Below are 22361 nucleotides of genomic sequence, written 5' to 3' on the forward strand. Positions count from 1 at the left end.
ATCTGTTCAGTCATAAACTGGCGATCTTGAAAAAGACTATAATAAATCAAATATCATGGCATTGTAAGATATAGTTCAGTAATATTTAGAATAATTATTAGAACATCAAATATATCCAACATTTTTATTTTTAAAGGATAGCGAAAAGCATACAATTTTATAATTCACGTACCTCTATATTTGAAGAATTTGCTCCGTAAAGTGGACAGCTTTCTGACAAGACCTGTCTACCTAGAGTCTCTGAGTAACTATGGTGCAATCCATGCCAGTGAGCTGAAAGTGTATCGACTTTCTCATTTCAAGCATTGTGCAGCATAGAGTGAACCAAACTCAGAATTTTGAAATAATGTAGGACGTTTAAAAAAGAACAGCCTCGGGTAACGATGTACGCGCTAACGAAACCCGAGCACATATTAGATATAACACCATAAACATTAAAAATACACAGATTCGTTACATGTGTCACCTACGTATATTCCATATCTAACAAAAATTACAAACCTTTATAACTTCGACAATTTTCGTCACATTGTAATGAAATGTTCACCACAAACTTTTAAATCTCACGAAGATCATGAAAAACACAGAGCAGTGCATCGCAAAGGACCATTCTTGTTAAGGTGCGTTCGGCATGGTTTGGTGTTTTGTGTGGTGCTTTGAGGCGACACAAGTATGTTATTTATTACCAATGCAATTCCCCAAGAACACATCCCGATTATAGGATTTGAACCCGAGTCGGTCACGCTAACCACTGAACCACTGCGGTTCTTAATTCAGCAGGGTCTTCAACTGAGAAACACTGTGGAAACAAAAGTGGTGAATCTAACAATATTGTGTCAAAACTCTTATACACGATGACTTAAAATGTATGGAATCAAATTCACGCAAGAATTTGAAAGTTCAATAAGTTTAAAAATACTTGTAATCATGGATGATCCTGTGCTACCGCCCCCATATAAACAAGCCAAAATTGGAAATAATGGGTACATAACAGCTATAAGCGATATTATGGAATACTGTAAATCTTCATCCGTTGTGGCCTCATCAAGATAATGTTACAAAAGAAACTTAATTTAAATGCAGCTGTCCTTATTAAAGTTATGCTGCGGAAGTTAAGAGCATGGTATATCAGGGGTCATAACTCCTGAAAATCATGTAATGGAATGTTTAAAATCAAACGAAGTTTATCTTACAGAAACCGCTGTTATGAAGCGCAACACTGAGGAGCAATAACTCCTTTAAATGATGACTAAGATTGTTCCAAATCGAACATTTTTAAGGTGTCATCTGTTATGTATATTTGATTTAATTTATATTTGATTTAATTTAATTTTTTGTTTGTAAGTTTTACATTTTTTTTTATTCCATTACTTGCTATTGTAATGTAACTTTATTTACTGGAATAAAGTTCAGTTCTGACTGTTTTTAAAAAAATATTTTTGACGTAAACAACTTTATAGAAATCCGGGCATCTGTTTTGCGTCATAGCTAGATTTATTATTGATGTTTTGAGAAAGAATATTCATTAGTGCCTTAACACTTGAGACGTTAAAGTGTTTTATGTTGTGACCTTGTTGACGTACACATTATGGTCAACAAGTATTGGTTACCTGACTAGGTCTTAGGTAAGGGACCAACACAATCTACCATTATTCGACTAAAATGTTCGTCAAATGCAGCAATAGATAGCAGACCAGACGAGCCTTATGTATCTTCTGATTTGGTTTTCCTACCATTTGACAAGTATGACAAGATATGCATTATTTACCAACATAACTTTTGATTTTTGGCCAGTAGAAGTGAGTCAAGATCTTTTGATAAGTCTTATTAATCCCTGAATGACCAGCCAAAGAAGTTCATGGGCCAGACTAAGTATTTCCTGTCTGTACGAGTTTGGAACTAAATTTGATAGTTCACTGGCCACTCGTCACTAGCAGGTACCTCGGGAGGTCTCCATTTTATAAGAATTCCATTTTTAATGAAATAGCAGACAGGTACTTCAGTGGCTTCAGTTTCACTAATGGTCATTTGAAACAAACAGATCTCAGGATCTTAGTCCTGTTCGACGACAAGCGATTGTCGTTTGTCACCATGATTAGAATAAAGAGAATGAGTAGTTAAAAAAGGATCACTGTGATCAATACATTTTGATTGATCCAAACAAGGAGTGAAAGTGACCTCATCAAAAGTCTGACCAGTATATGTCAGCTAAAAGAATACTTTCCTGATCAACATCATTCTCAAGAGTTGTCTTGGCCATGGCTCATGTAATTGCACAAGCTGGGTATAAATCAGGGAATTCTTTTTCACTATGATCGAATTTCTGATCCAATCAAGGCTTGTCTGTTTTAAGTGGATTAACCACAACCTTATCTCCAGCTAAGTCGTTGTCTAGTAATAAATGAATGCCCTCAACTGGTAAAGATGACACTGTTCCGACTGTCCCGGGTCATGAGACTAAGTCTGATGACAAATTTACACAATGGAGAGGACCATTAATAAAGCCAAACTCTACTCCCTGAATAAGAACAATCTCATTAGAAGAAGGCTTCTCAGAAAAGGCAAAGTACCTGATAATAAAAGACTGAAAAGCCCTTATGTCCCTTAAAATATTAATAGGGATGGGATTGGCCAAATCACCCAAGAGTGATATAGAACCCTTCGACATTAAAGGTTCATAATTCTCCATAATAAAAATCAGACTGGGGTTTATTAGACCCAACAAATGTATTGCTTTCAATAAATGACCGTGACCTTGACCTGTTAGAAATAAGTGAATTTGAATAAATCTGTCTTGAATCTGATTCTTTTTTTCAATTTGTAGTAATCAGAAATAACGTGCCCTTTATTCTTGCAATAGGTACACATAGGAAGAGACAATGATTTTTGATCAAAATTATCAGAAGCTTGATTTCTAAAAGCTTTGCCAGGCTAAAATTTATACAGGCTTGTACTGGGCTGAAATACATTTCTACCAGAAGACTGCTGATTGAAAGTCCTATTTACGAAAGAAACTTTATGAGCTAAGAAATACTGGTCAGCAGTACGAGCAGCATTTTCAAAAGATTCGACAAGAAAAGTCTGAATGTCACTATTGACACAGTTCTTAAAATATTGAAGTAATACAAATTGTCTGAGATTTTCGTAATCTTGATCAACTTTCCTGGCTAAGTACCATCGGTTAAATAACTGCACATTTTCTCTTGCAAATTCGACACGAGATTGTCCAGCTTCCTATTCATAGTTCCTGAATTTGTGCCGATAAGCTTCAGGGGCTAACTCATAACCCTTTAAGATGCATTCCTAAACCAGATCTTAATTCACACTTTGATGTCGTGACATTGAATTGTACATATCGCTAACTTTACCAGTAAATACACATTGTAATAATAGAGTCCAATGCTCCCTTGGCCATTTCAAATTTTCAGGAATTTGTTCAAAGTGAGGAAAATATTTTGCTACTTCGTTTTCTCTAAAAGGGGGCACTAACCTAATATTCTTAGTGACTTCAAAACTTGAATGTGTGTAAAGTGGGAACATGCATTTCACTTGCCAGTTCTATTTCTTTTATTCTAAGTTTATATTCCCTCTCTTCCTTCTCTCTTTGCATTTGCATCTCTCTCTCTCTCTCTCTCTCTCTCTCTCTCTCTCTCTCTGTTTCTCTATATGTCTCTCTCTCTCTCTCTGGACCATCGTAGCAATATACTGACCACAACAACAACAAAAACGTGAAAAAAGGAGCGTAACACTGTTTTGTCTGTTTCATCCGTATAGGTCCGTATGTTTTTCGAATTTTGTTACCACTTTTAGTTTAGGCCAAAATGTTGACATTGTTTCCGCATTATTTTTAAATCTATACTAAAACCGAGACAACTGGGAAGCTTAGTACTACTTTTAGTCTCAGTCATTATGATTTATGCTCCGGAATTTTTCTATTCTTCTCTAAAGTTTGTGTTTGTTTCGGAAATAAGTACTACTTTAGTTACGTCCATTTTATGTTATAATGAGTTAACTCCCTTGATTAAAACTCTTTGTAACATCGGTACAATATATGCGTATTTATTGACACCCTCAACATGATCTAAGGTATCGAATATATATATATATATACACACACAGGTCGATACATGGGCGTCTTAGATGGTTTAGTATGGGATTTCGGATTGTAGATGACGGGGTCACTATATTCAGCGTGTTGATGGTAGAGTGTGGAGTGGTTGATAGGTTGGATAGTAAATTACGGAGTATTGTTACTACACAAGGTGTGTTGGATGGTATAGTGTGGGGTGTTGGACAATAAATGACGGGGTATTGGTCGGTACACGCGGCGTGTTAGATAGTATATGACTGTGGTGAATTGGATTGTATCTAATAAAACATTTAATATTTCCATTCCCGTTTGTCCCCATCAACTTTCTATCATTTTTCCATTAACCATTTTAATATTACCGTTCCCATTTGTCCCCATAAAGTTTTGACCTTTAGTTACTGTAAACATTTGTAGCCATAATACCATTCCCATGTTAAACCTATGGCCAGTTATAACAATGGATTATCCGTTTGTTCCATTTCGATGTAAACGTACAATGTAATGTTAACTACAGTCTCCTTAACTTGAGTTCAACCACTTCTAACAATGTTACCATTTACCCCCTCCCCACCCACAAATCTTCTTTAAAAGTACTTATGAACAATTTTATCTCACGATTTCCCCTTGTCCCCCAAGTGATATCCAGGCAAAAGTTCATCGTAATGTTAATCCTCGTACCTTCCCCAAGTTGCACCTGGAAAAAGTGAAATACAACAAATATCTAAGATCAGTTCTATGTGTTTTCAACACATGGCTTGCTATATAACCACAGCGGAGGGAGTTCTACAAAATAAAAATTATAATTAAACATATCCTTAGACAAATTTTCTGTTACGTGCTTAGGCGCTTACGAAACGTAACAGTAAAACGTGAAGACAACAAGCTTTGTAAAATTTAATCCAAGAACTAAAAAATACAAGTCCTATTATCAAAAAGTCCTAAATGAATCTGAGTTCGAGTCCCAATGTAATCCAAATTAGAAGGCGATGACGTCTGTTGCAATCTTCAAAGTGCTGTTGTGTCAACAGTTCCTTATTGAATCACATAAAAATTAATCCAGTTGTGAATAACGAATAAATTTCAATGAATGTCTTTGTCCAAGAATTTTGTATGTGCATTTTTATATTTCCAGGGAAAAGAATTACTTGTATTTCATAAAACAAAATTTCATCTCATACTGGTCACAACAAAACACCTTTAAGTGTCAATGGCTTAAAGCCCCACCGACTAAATTCTCTATAGAAAAGAGTTATACACTAATTTAAGACGCAAAACAGATTCCCGTATGAGAGTCACATGGTCACCCTTCCAGAACAAAATAGAAGCTTTTTACATGCCTAACATCGCGTACTCCCAGTATGGTCTTAACTGAAGGAAACAAAACCGGTTCTTACTCTGTGAAAGAATAATTTAAAAAACTTAAAAATGTTGTTTACCAGAACCCTTACTGGTTCTGAATCAAGGTCAGGAACTAGGTTAGCATTAGTTTCATGTCAAATAGAACTGAACTGAATTTCTGAACAAATGTCAAATCCAGTGGACAAAATTACCTTATAATAGCATGTAATGAAATTTGTTTAAAAACTAGCAAACAAAAAATGCAATTACATACACATAACAGTACAAAGGAAACGTAGGAAAGGGTAATTATTTATATCCCATGTACTGTATATATTTGATATGTATCCTGACTGTTTACTAATGATTTTTTTTAATCTGAAAACAAGAGGCCTATATGGGCAAGAGCAAGTATAATTTTTTTCTAATAGACAAATGCAAGAGCAGTTAGCTTAGTACTCTGGGTTACTTAGATGCTTTCTGTTGTAATTTCTTTCAACGCTATTGATCGCATATGTCTTAAAACAATTGTTTCGTTTCCCTAGTTCGTCTGTCTTCATCTATATTTCATGGCAAATCATCATAATTTGTAAAGTCTTGAAACGCCCAGAAAGCTTTGTAACAAAGTTGACCAAAGTCTGTTCAGCAGTTTTAGCTCACGTGCCTGTAAGACAAATGAGCTTGCTGTGTCTCGTGCATGGTGCGTCTTCAGTCTTGTTAACACTCAAGGGTCCATATTTCTGGTGAGATTTTAATAAAAGTTGGAAGATAGGGTTAGATTATCAAAATCTCGAACGAGTTATATAATGAGCAAGATCCATGCATATTAACGAGATGATGTTGCTCCTGATTGATTAACCCTGTTAACTTGAAATTTAAGCAACAACAAGGTGTACTGAGTCTAGTATACGTGGTGTTTGCATTTTGAGGTGTAGAATCTGATTAGGATGAACGTCACCAGCTATTATGAGTAAGTTCAGTAACCAGGTGGTCGAAACTAGGTAAATATAACACAAACACGAAAATAAGAATTCTTTGCCAGAGCACGTCTAGAGTTATCGATCAATTAAATTCTATGTGAAACAAGTGAGGACTTGCACACTTGAAACAAATGCAGTACGACCATCGCATATTTGGATCATGAACATAATCAAAACATGAATCAGTAGTGTTATGACGATATAACCTCATGGTGGCAACAGGGACGATTCTACGAGAATATACGTAATTGTCACAGGTCGAGGAAGAAACAAGAGTTACAACCTTGAAAAGCGTCCAGCCATCAACACTATACATGTATAATGTGTTGAGTTCTGCCTGTATCGTCACGAATCCGTGTGATTTTGCTATATAAGGATGAAAAACACAGTAAGGAATAAAAGTAAACAGAAGTGGAAAACAACAGATGCAAAACAAAAACAAAACAATGAAAGAGAAAGCATGTCTAGAGAAAGGTATTTGGTCCGTAAATCGTGATGGATGTGTGAGGATTTTAAATGTATACATCAATGTGCATGATAGCGTTTTAGTATAAACTACTTACCATAGTATACACTACCTGCCTTGATGATTGCAGTTTTGAGTTTCACAAGGATCTTGTAACAAAGTAATGGAAAGATGCATATTAAGCTTTTTGCATGAAATGTAATAACATCAGCTAGGAACAAGGTAGTGGTCGTAATCAGAGATGGAGTGTACAATTTAGTTATCACGAGTTTTCGCAGATACTTCAAGCGAATATCTACTGTTTAATACCTGTTTAATCTGAAACGAAGTGTTATATGGATTAGTACAATGAAAGACTAAAATTAAATATAGGTATCATTTATGAGCCACGTCATTCTATTGTTATGACTCTATGCTAAGTAACAGAAAAGTGTAAAGACCAACAAGTGTTTTAAAATTGAAAATATAATTTATTTCCCTATAATAGAAAGTGAAACATTACAATTAACTTTGAGTTTCGTGAATAAAATCCTAAATATTCCTCATAACTCCATCACAACTCCAAAAATATCAAGTATTAAAACTGAGTTCCAGTGGTAATCCAAATGAAGTTCAATCGAGTGTGCTGAAGTGCCAATAGACTGATGTACATCAATGATATAATTAAAAAATGTCTTTAAATGAATCTACAGTTAGTCCAAAACAGCTACAAAATCCTATGGTCTGGGCACTTTGTAACTTCAGTGAATAATGGAAATATAAAAGATCAAGACAACTATTTCACTCCACAAAGGCCGACGGTTATGGTACAAATAACTATTTTTTGGTACATCATCCTTACATAAAAATTAAGACGTAATACAGAAAGCAGAAAGAGGCTCGAATACTCATTTTGAAATCACTGTTAACAATGTCAAGTTTAGTAGCTAGCCCATCAGAAATTAGGTCAGCCTAGTTTTTCCATAAACCCATGACCTGTACTCTCATCAACATATTCACTACTATCCAGAAACTATGTAATGATCTCATCTTAAAGTACAAACTCACAACTATAAAGAAAATTAGTATTTACTAAATGACCTTAAAATCTATAATCATGAATAAAAAGTGAAATTTTGTAGACATTCTTCTGTAGCAGCGTACAAATGTCATACTGAAAAATTAGGAATCGGCAATTAATGTGCAGTAAGAAGCTAAACGTGTACAGTAATACAAACCATAAATTCTCTAAGTATTTCCATTGCCAAAAATAAATGTCAGCCTGATGTAAGAGCAAGAGAACGTTGTAATATCACAAAATCAGCAAACTGGTGTAAAGAAAGGTTTAATTAAACACGTAAAAGGACAATTATTAATGGGTTAACAAGGCCAAACAATGACTTCATGTGTGAAGATCAAATTCAGAGATTATAGGACAAGTATAAATATAATTGAGAAATCATGTCCAGTAAAAAGATCTTTGGTGCTTATGTTGTGATAAAAACCTGAACATCTTAAATGTTTACAGAAATTTGCTAGACAGCATTGTAATACAAAATTTTTATCATTGTATTATATTGTGAATTTCAAAAGGGTTCTGTAAAAATAATTTAATAAACTGTCTTCTCTAGTAGTGTGCAAATCGAAAATTAGAAAAAAGTATGCAAGCTTAATAATTAAAGTATTTAGGCACTTTTAAAAATATATACTGTAATACAATTCTTATTAAATATTGCAAATAAAATGTCAATTGGGTGCAAGGATAAAAGGGAACATGTTGAAGTTACGGAATGCAAAATTCAACAAACGTAGCAGACTAAGTCGGCAAAAATAGTAAAATTAACAAAGGAGTTTTGTACTGAACCTTTAAAAGGGCCAGTACAAATAGAACAACAATGAAAATAGGTTAATACGAACTAGTTTTCTTGAGTCATGAACTAGAGTGTTGTATCTCCATCGGAGGAGGACGGGCAAGGTTCTGAAGGCTAACTGAAATCTACACCAGCTAGAAGTTCCATAGAGTATAGAGTGGTACTTTAACCAAGATTGTTCCATCATATGTTCGGGCACCACCTAGGCATTTGGTTTTCACTAGCTTCTGGGCTTTGAAAAGATAGATTCTCATTTACAAATATTTCACCGTAACATTGTCCTTCAGATGTGCTTGGTCTGTACAGTTTCTGACGAGAATGATAAATGGAAAATTTTATAATTATATCCCTTGGTTTGTGTGACTGACCCTTATATTTGACTCAGTGTGATCGGTCAATGTCTTTTGAGTCAATGCATAAGCAGAGCGACTTAGACATTTTTACAATGTATTTGTCAGTGTCCTCATCATGGCTTCCTGTGACACCTGTGGTCCAGGGACACTTTCGGCAGCTATACTGTTCTGCGTTGTCAGCACTTTGATGAAGTTTCGAAATGCTATCTCTGAGTTTAACATTCTCGGATTCCATTCTGGTGCTCAGGGCAAATATAATACCCTCTTCTATAGAGTCAACCATAAAACTGGGTACTGAATGTCCTAGTGTTATATAATAATAAAAAAACACTCTTCATGATGCTGATCACATCATTCGTGAACCAAAGTTTTCTAAGATTCCTGGGAATTCCGACATTTTCACTTGTTCAGATTTACTATTCGTTCTTTTACGTGTGAGCCTTCATTCAGGAGCTGTAAGTTCTCTTTTTCTTTTTAGCAGGCTGCCCTGGGGTAGATGAGATTTCACTCATAATAAGAGACCTAACTTTCCCTGAAAGCAATGTACTACTTTATACGTAACATTCACTATACTATGAAGGTCTCGTGTGTCTTGTGCTTGACTATATACTGAATTTAGGACATGTACATGCCATAAATCTTATAATTAGGACAGCAAGATTGAATGATTTGTACATGCTGATGGCCGATAAATGATGTGTTGCTAGGAGTGTGAGTGTTTGGGTCTGTGTGAGTGTGTGTGTGATTTGGATTTTTAACGTAACTGGAAAAATGTTGTATTCATATCTCTACGATGTGACAGTTATAGTGATGTCTAGCACTGGGGAATCATGCTGCAAACATTTGGTATCATGTTCCACCCAGTCACATTATCACACCAGGTCGATTAGTCCTAGCACTAACATCTTAATGCTGAGCGCCAAGCGAGGAAATTGCTAGTACCATTTTTATAAATCTTTGGTATGATTAGGCCGGGGTTCAAACCCGCGACCTCCCGCATCCGAGGCGGACACTCTAACCACTTAGCCACCGGAACGGTGGTGTATAGCTAGGAATTAACATCTTCGATATCACAAATTATAAATAATACATAAACAATACTGATTCTCACACAAGTGTCATTTACTAGACCTCATAATTACCCCCGTCTCAATATATCCTCTACATTCCGTCTAGCTCATGGAGTCAACATCCAGCCATCCGCCATTTTCCATTTAAATATAACGTATCAGCATCATCTGTAAAAACATGAAAGTGCCATAATGCTCTGCATCAAATTATGTCAAAACTGGTATAGTGTTTTTGAGACGAAATTTAAAGCAGCAATCGTTGGCCGACGTTATGGCAGACACAGTTCCATACCAAAAGATAACATGACCTTATGGTGATGTGAGCTAAAACATGGGACAGATATCCTTTACCAGCATGCAACTGGTTACTGTCTACATTGATGATATATGCATATAGCTAGAAAAATGCAACAGTATCTTGGAAATTAAGCTCTGCATAAAGGTTACTACAGGTCAATGTGCTGGCAGGTATAGGTCATTGTGACCCAGTTTTTACTGGAGGTTGCAGAACTTCTCATTAATCATCCCAAGCTATAAGAATCAAGCAACTGTATCAGAGACACGGGGGGGGGGGGGGGGAGACACAAACCCTAGCCAGCAGAACTGCACTTAATGTAAAGATAAGCACAAATCTCTGAACCATGAAATTTAGGCCCCAATGAAATAGCTTTCATTAATGGTTGTAGTACTCTTCATGTAACTGTTACATACCAAGTCATGTAAATCAACAAAAAATAGTGTCTGCAAAATTACCTAACCTGTGCTGATGGCTGATAATAAAATTGTGTACTCAGATAAAATTCATGCATCCCTTCTAGAAAGGATATTTTGCTGGATATTTTGGTTTACAGAACAGGTTTTGCCCAGTAACTTGGACTTTTCTTTAAATAAAGGTTTCAACATCAACAAAATAAACCCAAAACAACAAAGCTAATAGTGAAAATATAATTGGACGCATATTTAAACCAAGTATTTATTTCTCAAATTATTTCATTCTGAAATGCTGGTATAAAGTCTTTACTACAGTGAGAGAACATTCACAATTTCTGCACAAATAGCACCTGAGCAAATATAAAATGAACATTAGAGCATAATTGTTACAGAAATGATATATACATGTGATTCTTAAGATGACAAAAACTTAAACTGAAACATATACTATACAAACTTGTTATCAAGATGGGTTAAGTCAATTAGTAGCTTACACAATGATATGTTGTAATTAACCACATTCATAATTTCTACCCACTCCCACCCCTTTAAAGTGATATTAATACAGTGTAACAACTGCTCTGGACCCAACATGTATAACAATTAACAATAATAAATATATTGGATCTTGCAGCAAGTGGGTAATAAGGAAGAAGGCTTGTACTGTTATTCACAAAAGTACTAGTCATCTCTTATTAGAATGTCATTATGGAAGCCATGAAAGTGTGCTGCTTTATAAGTCACTCACTTCTGATTATGAGGTATTCACACACAAGTTATTATTATAATGGGATTCCACATGCATGGTATTGTCATAATGGGATATCACATGTATGGAATTGTCATAATGGGATAACAAATGCATGGTATTGTCATAATGGGATTCCACATGCATGGCATTGTCATAATGGGATTCCACATGTATGGTATTGTCATAGTGGGATATCACATGCATGATATTGTCATAATGGGATATCACATGCATGGTATTGTCATAATGGGATATCACATGTATGGAATTGTCATAATGGGATAACAAATGCATGGTATTGTCATAATGGGATTCCACATGCATGTTATTGTCATAATGGGATTCCACATGTATGGTATTGTCATAATGGGATATCACATGCATGGTATTGTCATAATGGGATATCACATATGCATGTTACTGTCATAATGGAATATCACATGCATGATAGAGTCATAATGGGATATCCTGTGCAGGAAACACAAAGTTAGTCTATTTAATGTCAAAAACCATATGCCGGGTTCAGATTAACCAAGAATTAAAATCAACAAAAGTAACTGACAATTAAAGACCTATATGGAATGAATTTAAAGTACTTTATCTGATGGGCCATGCTATAATGAAGAAATTTAGAACCAGGCTGCTTGGTTGGTTTTTTGGTTGCTTGCACTTTAAACACATTATTGGCTAAAACATGTTGAGGAAATGGGAGTTAGGTATCTTTCTCAATGACACATAAGAAGGCAGCCATCATTGGGTGATATGGGTGGGTATCAAACTCAGAACCCTTGGATTAGAAGCCAAATACTCTAGCAAAATGAGCTACCATAGTTCCCCTTCATAGTTAGGAACCACTTTATACAGAATTGGATATGTTGCCTGATATGTAATCACGATGGATACATAAACATCTGGCTTATTAAACAATGTACATGAACTTCACTTCTTATTATCTAAAATGTCTGCATGCATCCAAGATATCCATCCAGTTTTGGATTAGGTATACCAAGATATCCATTCAGTTTTGGAATAATATATACCAAGATATCCATTCAGTTTTGGATCAGATCTATATTGCACCTATTGGTTTGGTAAGGTTTGTAGCTCAAATTGAAAATCATATATATATATATATATATATATATATATATATATATATATATATATATATATATATATATATATATATATATATAAAATGATTGTGAGAATGACTACATCAGAAACAGGCAGAGTGTTAGGAAAAAGGATCAAGTAGCACATCAGCAACGAGTCATTGATCATACCTAAACACTGTAGCAATATGAGACATTTTTCCAACATTCCTAATCAGACAGAAGTCATCACATCAAGGACAATATATGGAAAAGGAAGGTGTAGGGGGCGACTGAAATATGATAGCAGAGACCAACACTAAACTGGGATGAGGCTCGAATTACCACCCAATCTACACCAGTCTCCTTGTATCACATAACCATTAGAAGCCACATGATCAACATGAGTTTCTGATGAAGGCAGTGTAATATTGCCAAAAATTTCAAACTCCTAAGATGTTCATGCTCTGAGTATGGGAAATTACTAACAATCAGCATCTATGTTGTCTCTAGTTGAACTCGACTTAAAGCATGTATATATGGTAATAGCTATGATGAGTAAGATACAAAGATATTATCAACCAAAATGATTTGTCAGACTTCCCTATTTCAAAGACACACACACACACACTCAACAACACACACACATATATATATATATATATATATATATATATATATATATATATATATATATATATATACACACACACACACACAATTTTTGAAACATTCTGATAAAGGTAATAAATATGAAAAAAATATTACAAAATGAGATTATTTAAACACATATATAAATGATAAATATCACAAAGTAACATGCATTTATAAGCAAGAATATGCTGCAAATATGCTCCTACATAATTTTTAAATGCTGCTTATCATGGAATGAGAACCTCTTTAGACCTATGAAATTTCCATTTTTCTTTCCTCCAAGCAATTTATTTTCAAACAAACAAAAACTATAACTATATCCAGTTCTAGATCATCTAGCTGGAAATATATTATACTTTAGGTACCATATACACTGACTTACAAGTACAGTCCAGCTGCAAATAACAAAGACCATGATCTACCATCACACAATGCACCAGTATATCCGAATCTATATTGTTTGTTCAACTGATTTTTCCTGACAAACTGTACAGACCCAGATCTGTTGAAACATTAAGCAATGGCAGCTCTGGGTCTGTGCAATTAGCAGTTGGTCTTTAGTTATAACCTAACACATATGATAACTTTCAACCACTGGCATAGTACAGAAATAATTTGTATGAATCATACAAAGATTCTGTGATAAATTTTAACAGAGATAAAATAGATATTGACAGCACCTGTATTTTATTATTTACCTACTCTGCTAAGGTAGAAAAGTAAAAATTTAAAAGTTGGTTAGAAAAGATTCACACTTAGGTAGAAAAGTTAAAGTTTATCACTTGGGTAGAAAAATGAAAGTTTATCAAGCGAGGAAACAACCAGACAAGTAAACTGTCGACAAAATCAAACAACCAACTCAGATATGCTGTAATTATATATAAAATTCGGTCCCAGCGGTGTTCTTTAAATAAAATGTAATGAATATAAACCACCCTTTGCTCTGAAAAACTAAAAAATTCAAATCCAATGTTTTCACATATCTCAAGACATGACTGCACCTGCTGCATATATTTATACTCTCTTAGCATATATTTAATTAATCTGGATCTAAAATTTTAAATACTCATAAAATTCAACTTTTTGTCAAGATGTGTTCGAAACATTTATAAAAAAAACTGAATGTCTAATTTCTTGCTTCACAATATATTATAACCCAGTACATAATGTTGGATTATCAAACCCATAAACTAATGAAACATTGCAAATAAATCAATGAACCTCTGGAGATAAATGGATAAAAGATACAATAAATCCACAAACATCACATGAAAATTGCTGCCTCTCAACTGTTAAATAATTACATGTCAACAAAAAGAACAGATTGAGTTTTGCCTGCCATGGGAACCATAAAGTGTTCAATCCTAAAAGGCAGGACATATTATAATGACACATGTTGCAAGCATAATGAGGTTATGTTAAAAATGAAACCACAAAATACTGCTTATTAAATAATGTGAAACCATTTTTTAATTGATTCTCATCAACCAAGAACATAAAACAAGTGAATAAATTAATTAGCAATGATGGAAGAAGCCAATGGGGTTCTGACTCTTGTCAGAGACAGCTAATTTAATAAGGTTCAAAATCGACACCTGTCTTAGTTAATTTAATGATGTTCAAACTCCATACCTGTCTGAGACAGCAAGTGTATCACCCCATTAATAAATATGGTACTGCTAATATAGAACGTAAAATGTGCCAACATTATTCAAGGCTGGAAAAAATTTCTAAAAATCTGCTAATTTCCTGAAATGGAGTTTTTCATAAAATTGCCCCCAAATTAAATTTTGTTTTCATATTTTATCTATAAAGGACTATATTAAATAATGGCTGTTTTCAACCCCTCCACTCACTCCAAACTTTCATAAATTTCAAGACTGTATGAATGTGATATTTAATATTTTACAGCAATTTTGTACATATATGTCTACTGATTTTTTTTAATGACTGTTGAACATGGTCTGGTATACTGGAAATTGCAGAATATGTGCTCAGTTCAGCTACATCAAACTCCAAATGAGATGGGAAGACAGACTTGCTCGAACACTGTGGATCTATTATAGACAAACATTGTATAGTAAGGCTGTCTAAACACTAAAAATTTACAAATTTCACTAAATAACCTGTTGCTGTTATTTTGTATCATGCTCCGCATCAGAGAACTACTAAGTGTACAGAAAGTTAATTACTGCTGCCTGCTGTATCTTTATTTTTTATTGCAAGCAGTATACTACTTTAAAACTAGACTGTCTGAAACAATATTCTTTCCCTTGTTTTTTGTTTTTGTTGGATTATTTTTTTAGGTGCCAGATGGGTACTAAATAGGACAAAAAGACTTTCTTAAAATTGTATTATATTGTTCAACAAACTCGAATATTGCTATCTTATAACAGAAATGAGGCCACATGTATATAAAAATTTATAAGAAGTATATAATAAAAGATTGCAACTTCTACTTATGTTCCAATTTTGTATCGTTTTGGTTAATATTCATGGGGTATACCCAGGAAATACAACCAGAACATATAAAAAAAAATAAGGAAAAGAACAAAGTATATTTAACATAATTTAATTGAGTTTATCTTTCTTAACATTGCTACAACAACAAAATACAGTACAGTGGAGTATTTGCATCAACCTTCATTGTCAATACACTATATGTAGTTATCAATGAATTGTGAGGGGAAATAAGAAACCAGCTCTGTTGGTAAGCAAACTTACTCCTACAGAGGAGATTATAGTTTGATTCCCAGAAAGGGACAAGTTTTAAAATTACCTTGAAATTTTTCATCTGATATTTGCTGCATCACTTTTATGTTTGTTTACAATTTCAATATCATCTTACCAAAATAATACTATCAATTGAAAAAAAACTTTCAAAGCATTGCCAAGTGTGTACTTCTTGCTGAAAGCTAGAAATTCAATGATTTACAAGTTGGTGTAATCTAAGTGACATATATTAGCATTCTTTGAGTGTGGAATAAAAGGCCTGCATAGGGGAACAATTCCAAGAAGAAAACACCACTGGGGGTATGGACAACTGAAAACCATGAATACTGTGTGTGTGTGTGTGTGATTTGAATTTTTAATGTAGCTTTAACAATTTTTCAGTCATATCGATATGATGTCAGCAGTGTGGCAGTTTATATTGATGTCTAGCACTGAGGCATCATGCCGCAGGCATGTAGCATGATGTCCCACCTAGTCACATTATCCTGACACCAGGCTGACCACCAGTCCTAACACTAACCTCTTAATGCTGAGTGCCAAGTGAGGCAGCTGTTACTACAGTCGAACCCACTTATCTCGACCTCGGTTAACTTGCCAACCCTATTAAGTCGACGTTTTTGAAGTGGAACCGCCAAATTCTCTCTTTGTCTTAGCATTTTCTCATCGGTTATGTCGATTCTTTTATGTCGCCGAACCCTAATATCTCGAGCACAAAAGAGGGTCAAATTTTGCCACTTAACGTCGGTTATCTCGATTTTTTAATTTACCTCTTGCGATTGGTTACGTTTATGCTAGCTTTGGACTAACCAATAAAATGATCGTACTTGGTTCACTGCGCATGTGCTGATGTGACGTAGCACGTGATCACGGTCCGTATGACGATGAGTTTCAGGCACAGTGCCGTGCAGCCGCAGAAGAACTCACGGAAGTGGCGGAAAAATCAAGCCTTACAGATGCTATCTTGGAAGAGGAGGCACAGGAGTTAGCCATCACTGTCTAGGAATTCCGAGATTACATAGAAATCGACAAAGACGTCGTTACTGATGGCGTGATCACCGATGAAGACATTGTATCAAGTGTGCAGTCAGCACAGGCAAGCACATCTGCATGCGGCAATGACAAAGAAGATGAAGAAGATGCGGACGAAGATTTGGAACCAATTCCCTCAGCTGGTGAGGTGGTAGAAATGCTACAGAAAATTCGACGGTATGGTTCTTTTGTAGGAGATGAAACTGTTTTAGACAGCATAAATAATATTGAAGCATTTGTTTTCAAGCAGACTGTTAAAGGCAAAAAGCAACAAAGCATTTTAGACTTTGTAATGAAACCATAGTAACCGCATGTACGATACTTTTCAGAGCCGTGTCAGAGTGAAATGACTCGCGAATTTAATTTTGACACTGGTTAGCTTTTTGTAAAAACGAACTACACCCCGCACGTTTTTTGTGATTTTGTGAGCGATCTTTGTGTTTGCAGTGTTGGAGAATATAATAAAGGTTTGTATCGAGAATCGACGGTGTTTTGTATTGTATACTGGTAAATCTCTGCTGTTAGTTGGTGCACATATGCCTTTTGTTGTTAGCAAACATGTATGTACATTTTTATAGCATGCCGATCGCTTCATCAAACAAATCGCGGCAACGCTGTTGTGTAAAAAAACCTCCAAAAACACATGCATCTACATTCTCATTTATTAACGCACATCATGTACATAAAGAAATTTCAAGCACATGTTAATATATTGCCGCCATATTGGTTTTCGTTTATCTTGATCATCAGTTATCTTGACGCTTTTTGGCAAACCCCTAGGCCGGTGACATAACCGGGTTCAACTGTAACATGTATGACTCGGCAAGGGATCGAACCCACGATCTCCCGCATCCGAGGCGGATGCTCTAACCACTAGGCCACCGGAGCGGTTACCATGAATACTATGAATTCATTTTTATTAATGGGATACCAATATTTGCTTTATTTTTTTAAAATCTTTTGAATCAGTCTTTTTATTCCTTTGAACCATGGAGTAACACATTAAAATGTCAACTTCTAAAACTATGCAAGGAACAGAGTCTGAGAAAATGACCTAAATGCAAATCCTAAATTTTGATAAACTCTGCCCAATGCAAAGAAAAGCACAAAACATAGAATCATGAAACAAGTAATCCCAAACATAAAGTCACCATGAACTACATAATACTGTAAATCATTATACCATGATTTTAATTCAAATTAAAACTTGTTGTGAAATGAAAAAACAATGAAAACAATAAATAAATAAGAAAATAGCTTCAAAATCCTAAACTGAGTATATACTTTGTAACATATATTATAATAGTAAAAGAAATCTTTTCACATTAACTAAATAAACACCTTTATGCTTGGGATACTCAAATATTTATCACTATAACTTACTTTTAACTGATGGCCATTGCGCTCACCATAACAGAATTTCATACAAAGTTACATGACCCCATAAGCAACAGTACCTGAGAAAATTGAGCTAAATGAAAAGGCTAACCAGATTTACTTGACCATGAGATATAAGGCACAACAATGTAACAGGTGTAATACTCTATATAACACATTTAAATACTAAATAATGTAACTACAAGGAAAATTGTCTGAAAAACAACAAAATGACATAAATGCGAACTCAGAGAAACTAAGCTCAACCCAAAGCCTGGCTTGAATCATTAAATCATGAAATACGGGTCACAGTGACCTAGTTTTCACTGATGGCTGTAGTACACCTCATAATGAAATTACATGCCAAAGTTGTTACACTACTGGCTTAAGTGCCTGAGAATATAAGCTACAAGTTAACCAAACTTAATTTTCACTTTTTAAAGGTGTTGTATTCCACATAATACATCTACTTACCAACTATTATAGCAAAGAGCAATAGTATCTGAGAAGAGAACCAAAAAGCAAATCCCATGTCCAGTATAGACAGTGATGGATATCATCAATCCATAAGCCATCTTGTTTTGCAATCTGACAAAAAGTGCCAATAAGTTGTTTTAACAATGACTTATGAATTTAATTTACTGTTAAATTGTTAGCATGATCTTCTAGACTTTAAAGATGGGTGATACAGAAAACTTTGTCAAAAAAATTAATGTGAGTAAAAATTTGTTATTGCTAATTAAAGTGTAAAAAAAACTGAATCTCCACTAAAATCATAGCAATTTTAATGCTGCTGATGCTATCACTCAAACAATAGCAATTTTAATGCTGCTGATGCTGTCACTCAAACAGTAACAATTTTAATTCTGCTGATGCTATAATTCAAACAATAGCAATTTTAATGTTGCTGATGCTATCACTCAAACAATAGCAATTTTAATGCTGCTGATGCTATCACTCAAACAATAGCAATTTTAATGCTGCTGATGCTGTCACTCAAACAATAGCAATTTTAATGTTGCTGATGCTATCACTCAAACAATAGCAATTTTAATGCTGCTGATGCTATCATTCAAACAATAGTAATTTTAATGCTGCTGATGCTATCACTCAAACAATAATAACTTAATGCTGCTGAAGCTATCACTCAAACAATAGTAACTTAATGCTGCTGATGTCATTATATTAGTAAGCAATGTCCTGACAATAGAAATAGGATTTCTTTACAAAACTGTTTAATTCTCTTTTCCTGTTATGGAAAGAAACTTTGAAAATTAAATTCCTTCCAAACAGACCATGCACACATTGTCACATACAGCAGAATATTGAAAACCTAAAGTGCTGTATCCACACATTTTTTATCCAAGTTTGTTTAGCTCATTTTTTTATGTGAGAAAAGCATGCTATGCACCAGAACTGACAATATGGTGTGAAAGGCATGCTATACACCCAGACAGACAGTGTGGTGTGAAAGGCATGCTATACAACCGGATACACAGTGTGGTGTGAAAGGCATGCTATACACCCAGATACACAGTGTGGTGTTAAAAGTTATGCTATACACCAGGACAGTCTCCAGTGTATATGAATGATTTGAAGCCAGAAAATACAAAGGGGTCAGATGAAAGTGTATTTTTGTTTTTACATGTGTGCTGCAATGACGAAAACTACTGATCTGTCCATATACTTGTTTTAGTGGGTATGTAGGACAGATGATTGAGAAGGCATAGATAATGTTATTTTCCATTAAAATGGTAGGTAAATTGTTTATAAATTTGGTAAGACATTTTTTCAGACTACCACACTGTTTGCTTGACTTGTGAATCTTGACTCTTGAAGCTAATTGCATTTGTTTAACTCCAGACTTAATTCTGCCCGGGGCTTGAAGCTTCTCTTGGACAGTAAAAATTTAACATTTCTTTATCCAGTTATTCATTGTAAATACTCACTAACACTTGGACCCATACTTGTATGGACAACTACAGCAAGAATAGTTGTTAAGGAACAGGGTAATTTTTATATGATTTTTATAGGAAATGCAGAATAGTATTTGCTAGTCAACTGACTGCCTAGTGATTGAGAACATCATCAGCCATGTTGGCAGCCTTCTCTTTTTTTAATATAAAAAATAAATCACTGCCCTATAATTTGAACCACCTTTAGTAGTGAGATTAACACTGATAATTAGCAATTACTGAAATTAATTGATTATAAATTTGGATGAGAATCTTTTCCTTCCTTTGTGCAAAATTTTTACACAGAACAGACTGAAGAAAAATGGAAAAGACTTATTGGCTTTTATTTAGTTCAGTAATAATTAAGAACACAGCTAATAAGTGTCTACTGAGCTGAATTTTTTGTAAAAACTAAGCTGAGTGATCAACTACTGTCGCATTTGAAATGAATATTCACAAATATAAACTTATCATATCAAGTGCAATCTTAAGACAAATTTTTCTTCAAAAATATGTCATCTCTTGCCAAATAATTAAATCAAACTCTTGTTTATTCTGGCACAAAACTTTACACTTATTTGAGAAATTGGTGAATTTTTTGTAAATTTTTGTAAGCCTCACTATGATCATGTTATAACCAACTTCATGCACAATCTCTTCTCTGCAATAATAATGTTTACACATTAGTTTCAATGCTTTGAGTTTTTTTTATATTACAAATGAACAAATATACAAATTTTTGGGAGTCAATTGTTATATCTGAATTCATGCTATAAAGTGAGGTTACAGTGCCTCTCTCTCTCCCCTCTGTGTGTGTGTCTCTCTCTCTATATATATATATATATTATATATATATATATATATATATATATATATATATATATATATATATATATATGAACCCTGATATTTCCTCGACTACATTCAAATTTTCCCATACCACGTTTCATGTCTAAATGAGGGAATTATTCATATTTCTGTAATGACTAGTCCATGCTTCATGACAAGACCACTTTAACAAACTGTAGCACACTATGAAGTGGGGAAAGAAATGTATTATGATGAGCTCAGTCCCAATATTTAAAGTAATTTATGTGGCTGGACTCCTGGGCTTATAATGAAAGAATTACTGTCAAAAAAGTTTGCCCCAAATGACAAATGAAACCATGTCAATGTCATTGATAATATTTCATTATCAAAGTATGAAACATGAAAAATACAGCAATTTTTTTAAAAATTTTATTTAACTTATATTTAATACTATTGAAATATTAACATGAAAGTGGTTTGTTAGATACCTTATTTAAGTCTGCAATTTAGACAAAATAAATAAAACATAATCTTGAGTTAAATGAAGCAACAGACAGTACACCTTGAGGTAAAGAGAATATTCAACTAATCAAATTCAATTTCAGTGCAAGGATTCTTCAAGTTTAACCTGTAAATTTAGGAACTAATAATCCATAATGATGCGTCAAAAGAGTGAGAGAGTGAGTGATTAATGAAAATGTTACATAAAAAAGTAAGATAACTGATGGTAACTACTGGTGGAAAGTTTTGTTATTTATCAAAATGAGTCTTCCTGACTGTCAAAAATTGAACGAATCCCGTTATGTTTTTTCTCGGAATGCATGTCTTGGAAGGTTTGTATAAGATCTTCAGAACTGAAATCGGACAGAAAGGTTTTGTCAGTCTTGTTCTCCAGTATGTCCAGATAATCTCCTGTGCCATTTTGATTGAAATCATGAGAATACTGTTGATGGTCTTCCTCCCACTTGTGTAAGTTATCCCCCTTTGAAACTTCAAGTTCTGGGAAACGGGACGTGCTGGATATGGCATTTTCTCTGCTGTCTGAAGAATGAACAGAAATACAAATTTTGAACAGAAAAGGTTCTGTTGCCAACACATAA

At 34.3% G+C, this 22361-nt stretch overlaps 1 protein-coding gene across 2 annotated transcripts in view; it reads right to left on the reverse strand.

The window, feature by feature from the left end:
- Positions 1–21676: 21676 nt before the first annotated feature.
- Positions 21677–22361, reverse strand: part of LOC149771969 (NAD-dependent protein deacetylase sirtuin-1-like) — a 57150-nt gene continuing 56465 nt past the window's right edge. For both annotated transcript variants that reach the window (XM_089948010.1, XM_089948009.1), the window contains exon 11: positions 21677–22302. In XM_089948010.1, the coding sequence (XP_089804136.1) occupies positions 22019–22302 (284 nt within the window). In that variant the 3' untranslated portion in view covers positions 21677–22018. The remainder of the gene's footprint in view (positions 22303–22361) is intronic.

Source organism: Sinohyriopsis cumingii, unplaced genomic scaffold (genome assembly GCF_028554795.1).
Source record: "Sinohyriopsis cumingii isolate HCF-2022 unplaced genomic scaffold, ASM2855479v2 utg001542l, whole genome shotgun sequence".
In the NCBI taxonomy this organism is placed as follows: domain Eukaryota; kingdom Metazoa; phylum Mollusca; class Bivalvia; order Unionida; family Unionidae; genus Sinohyriopsis; species Sinohyriopsis cumingii.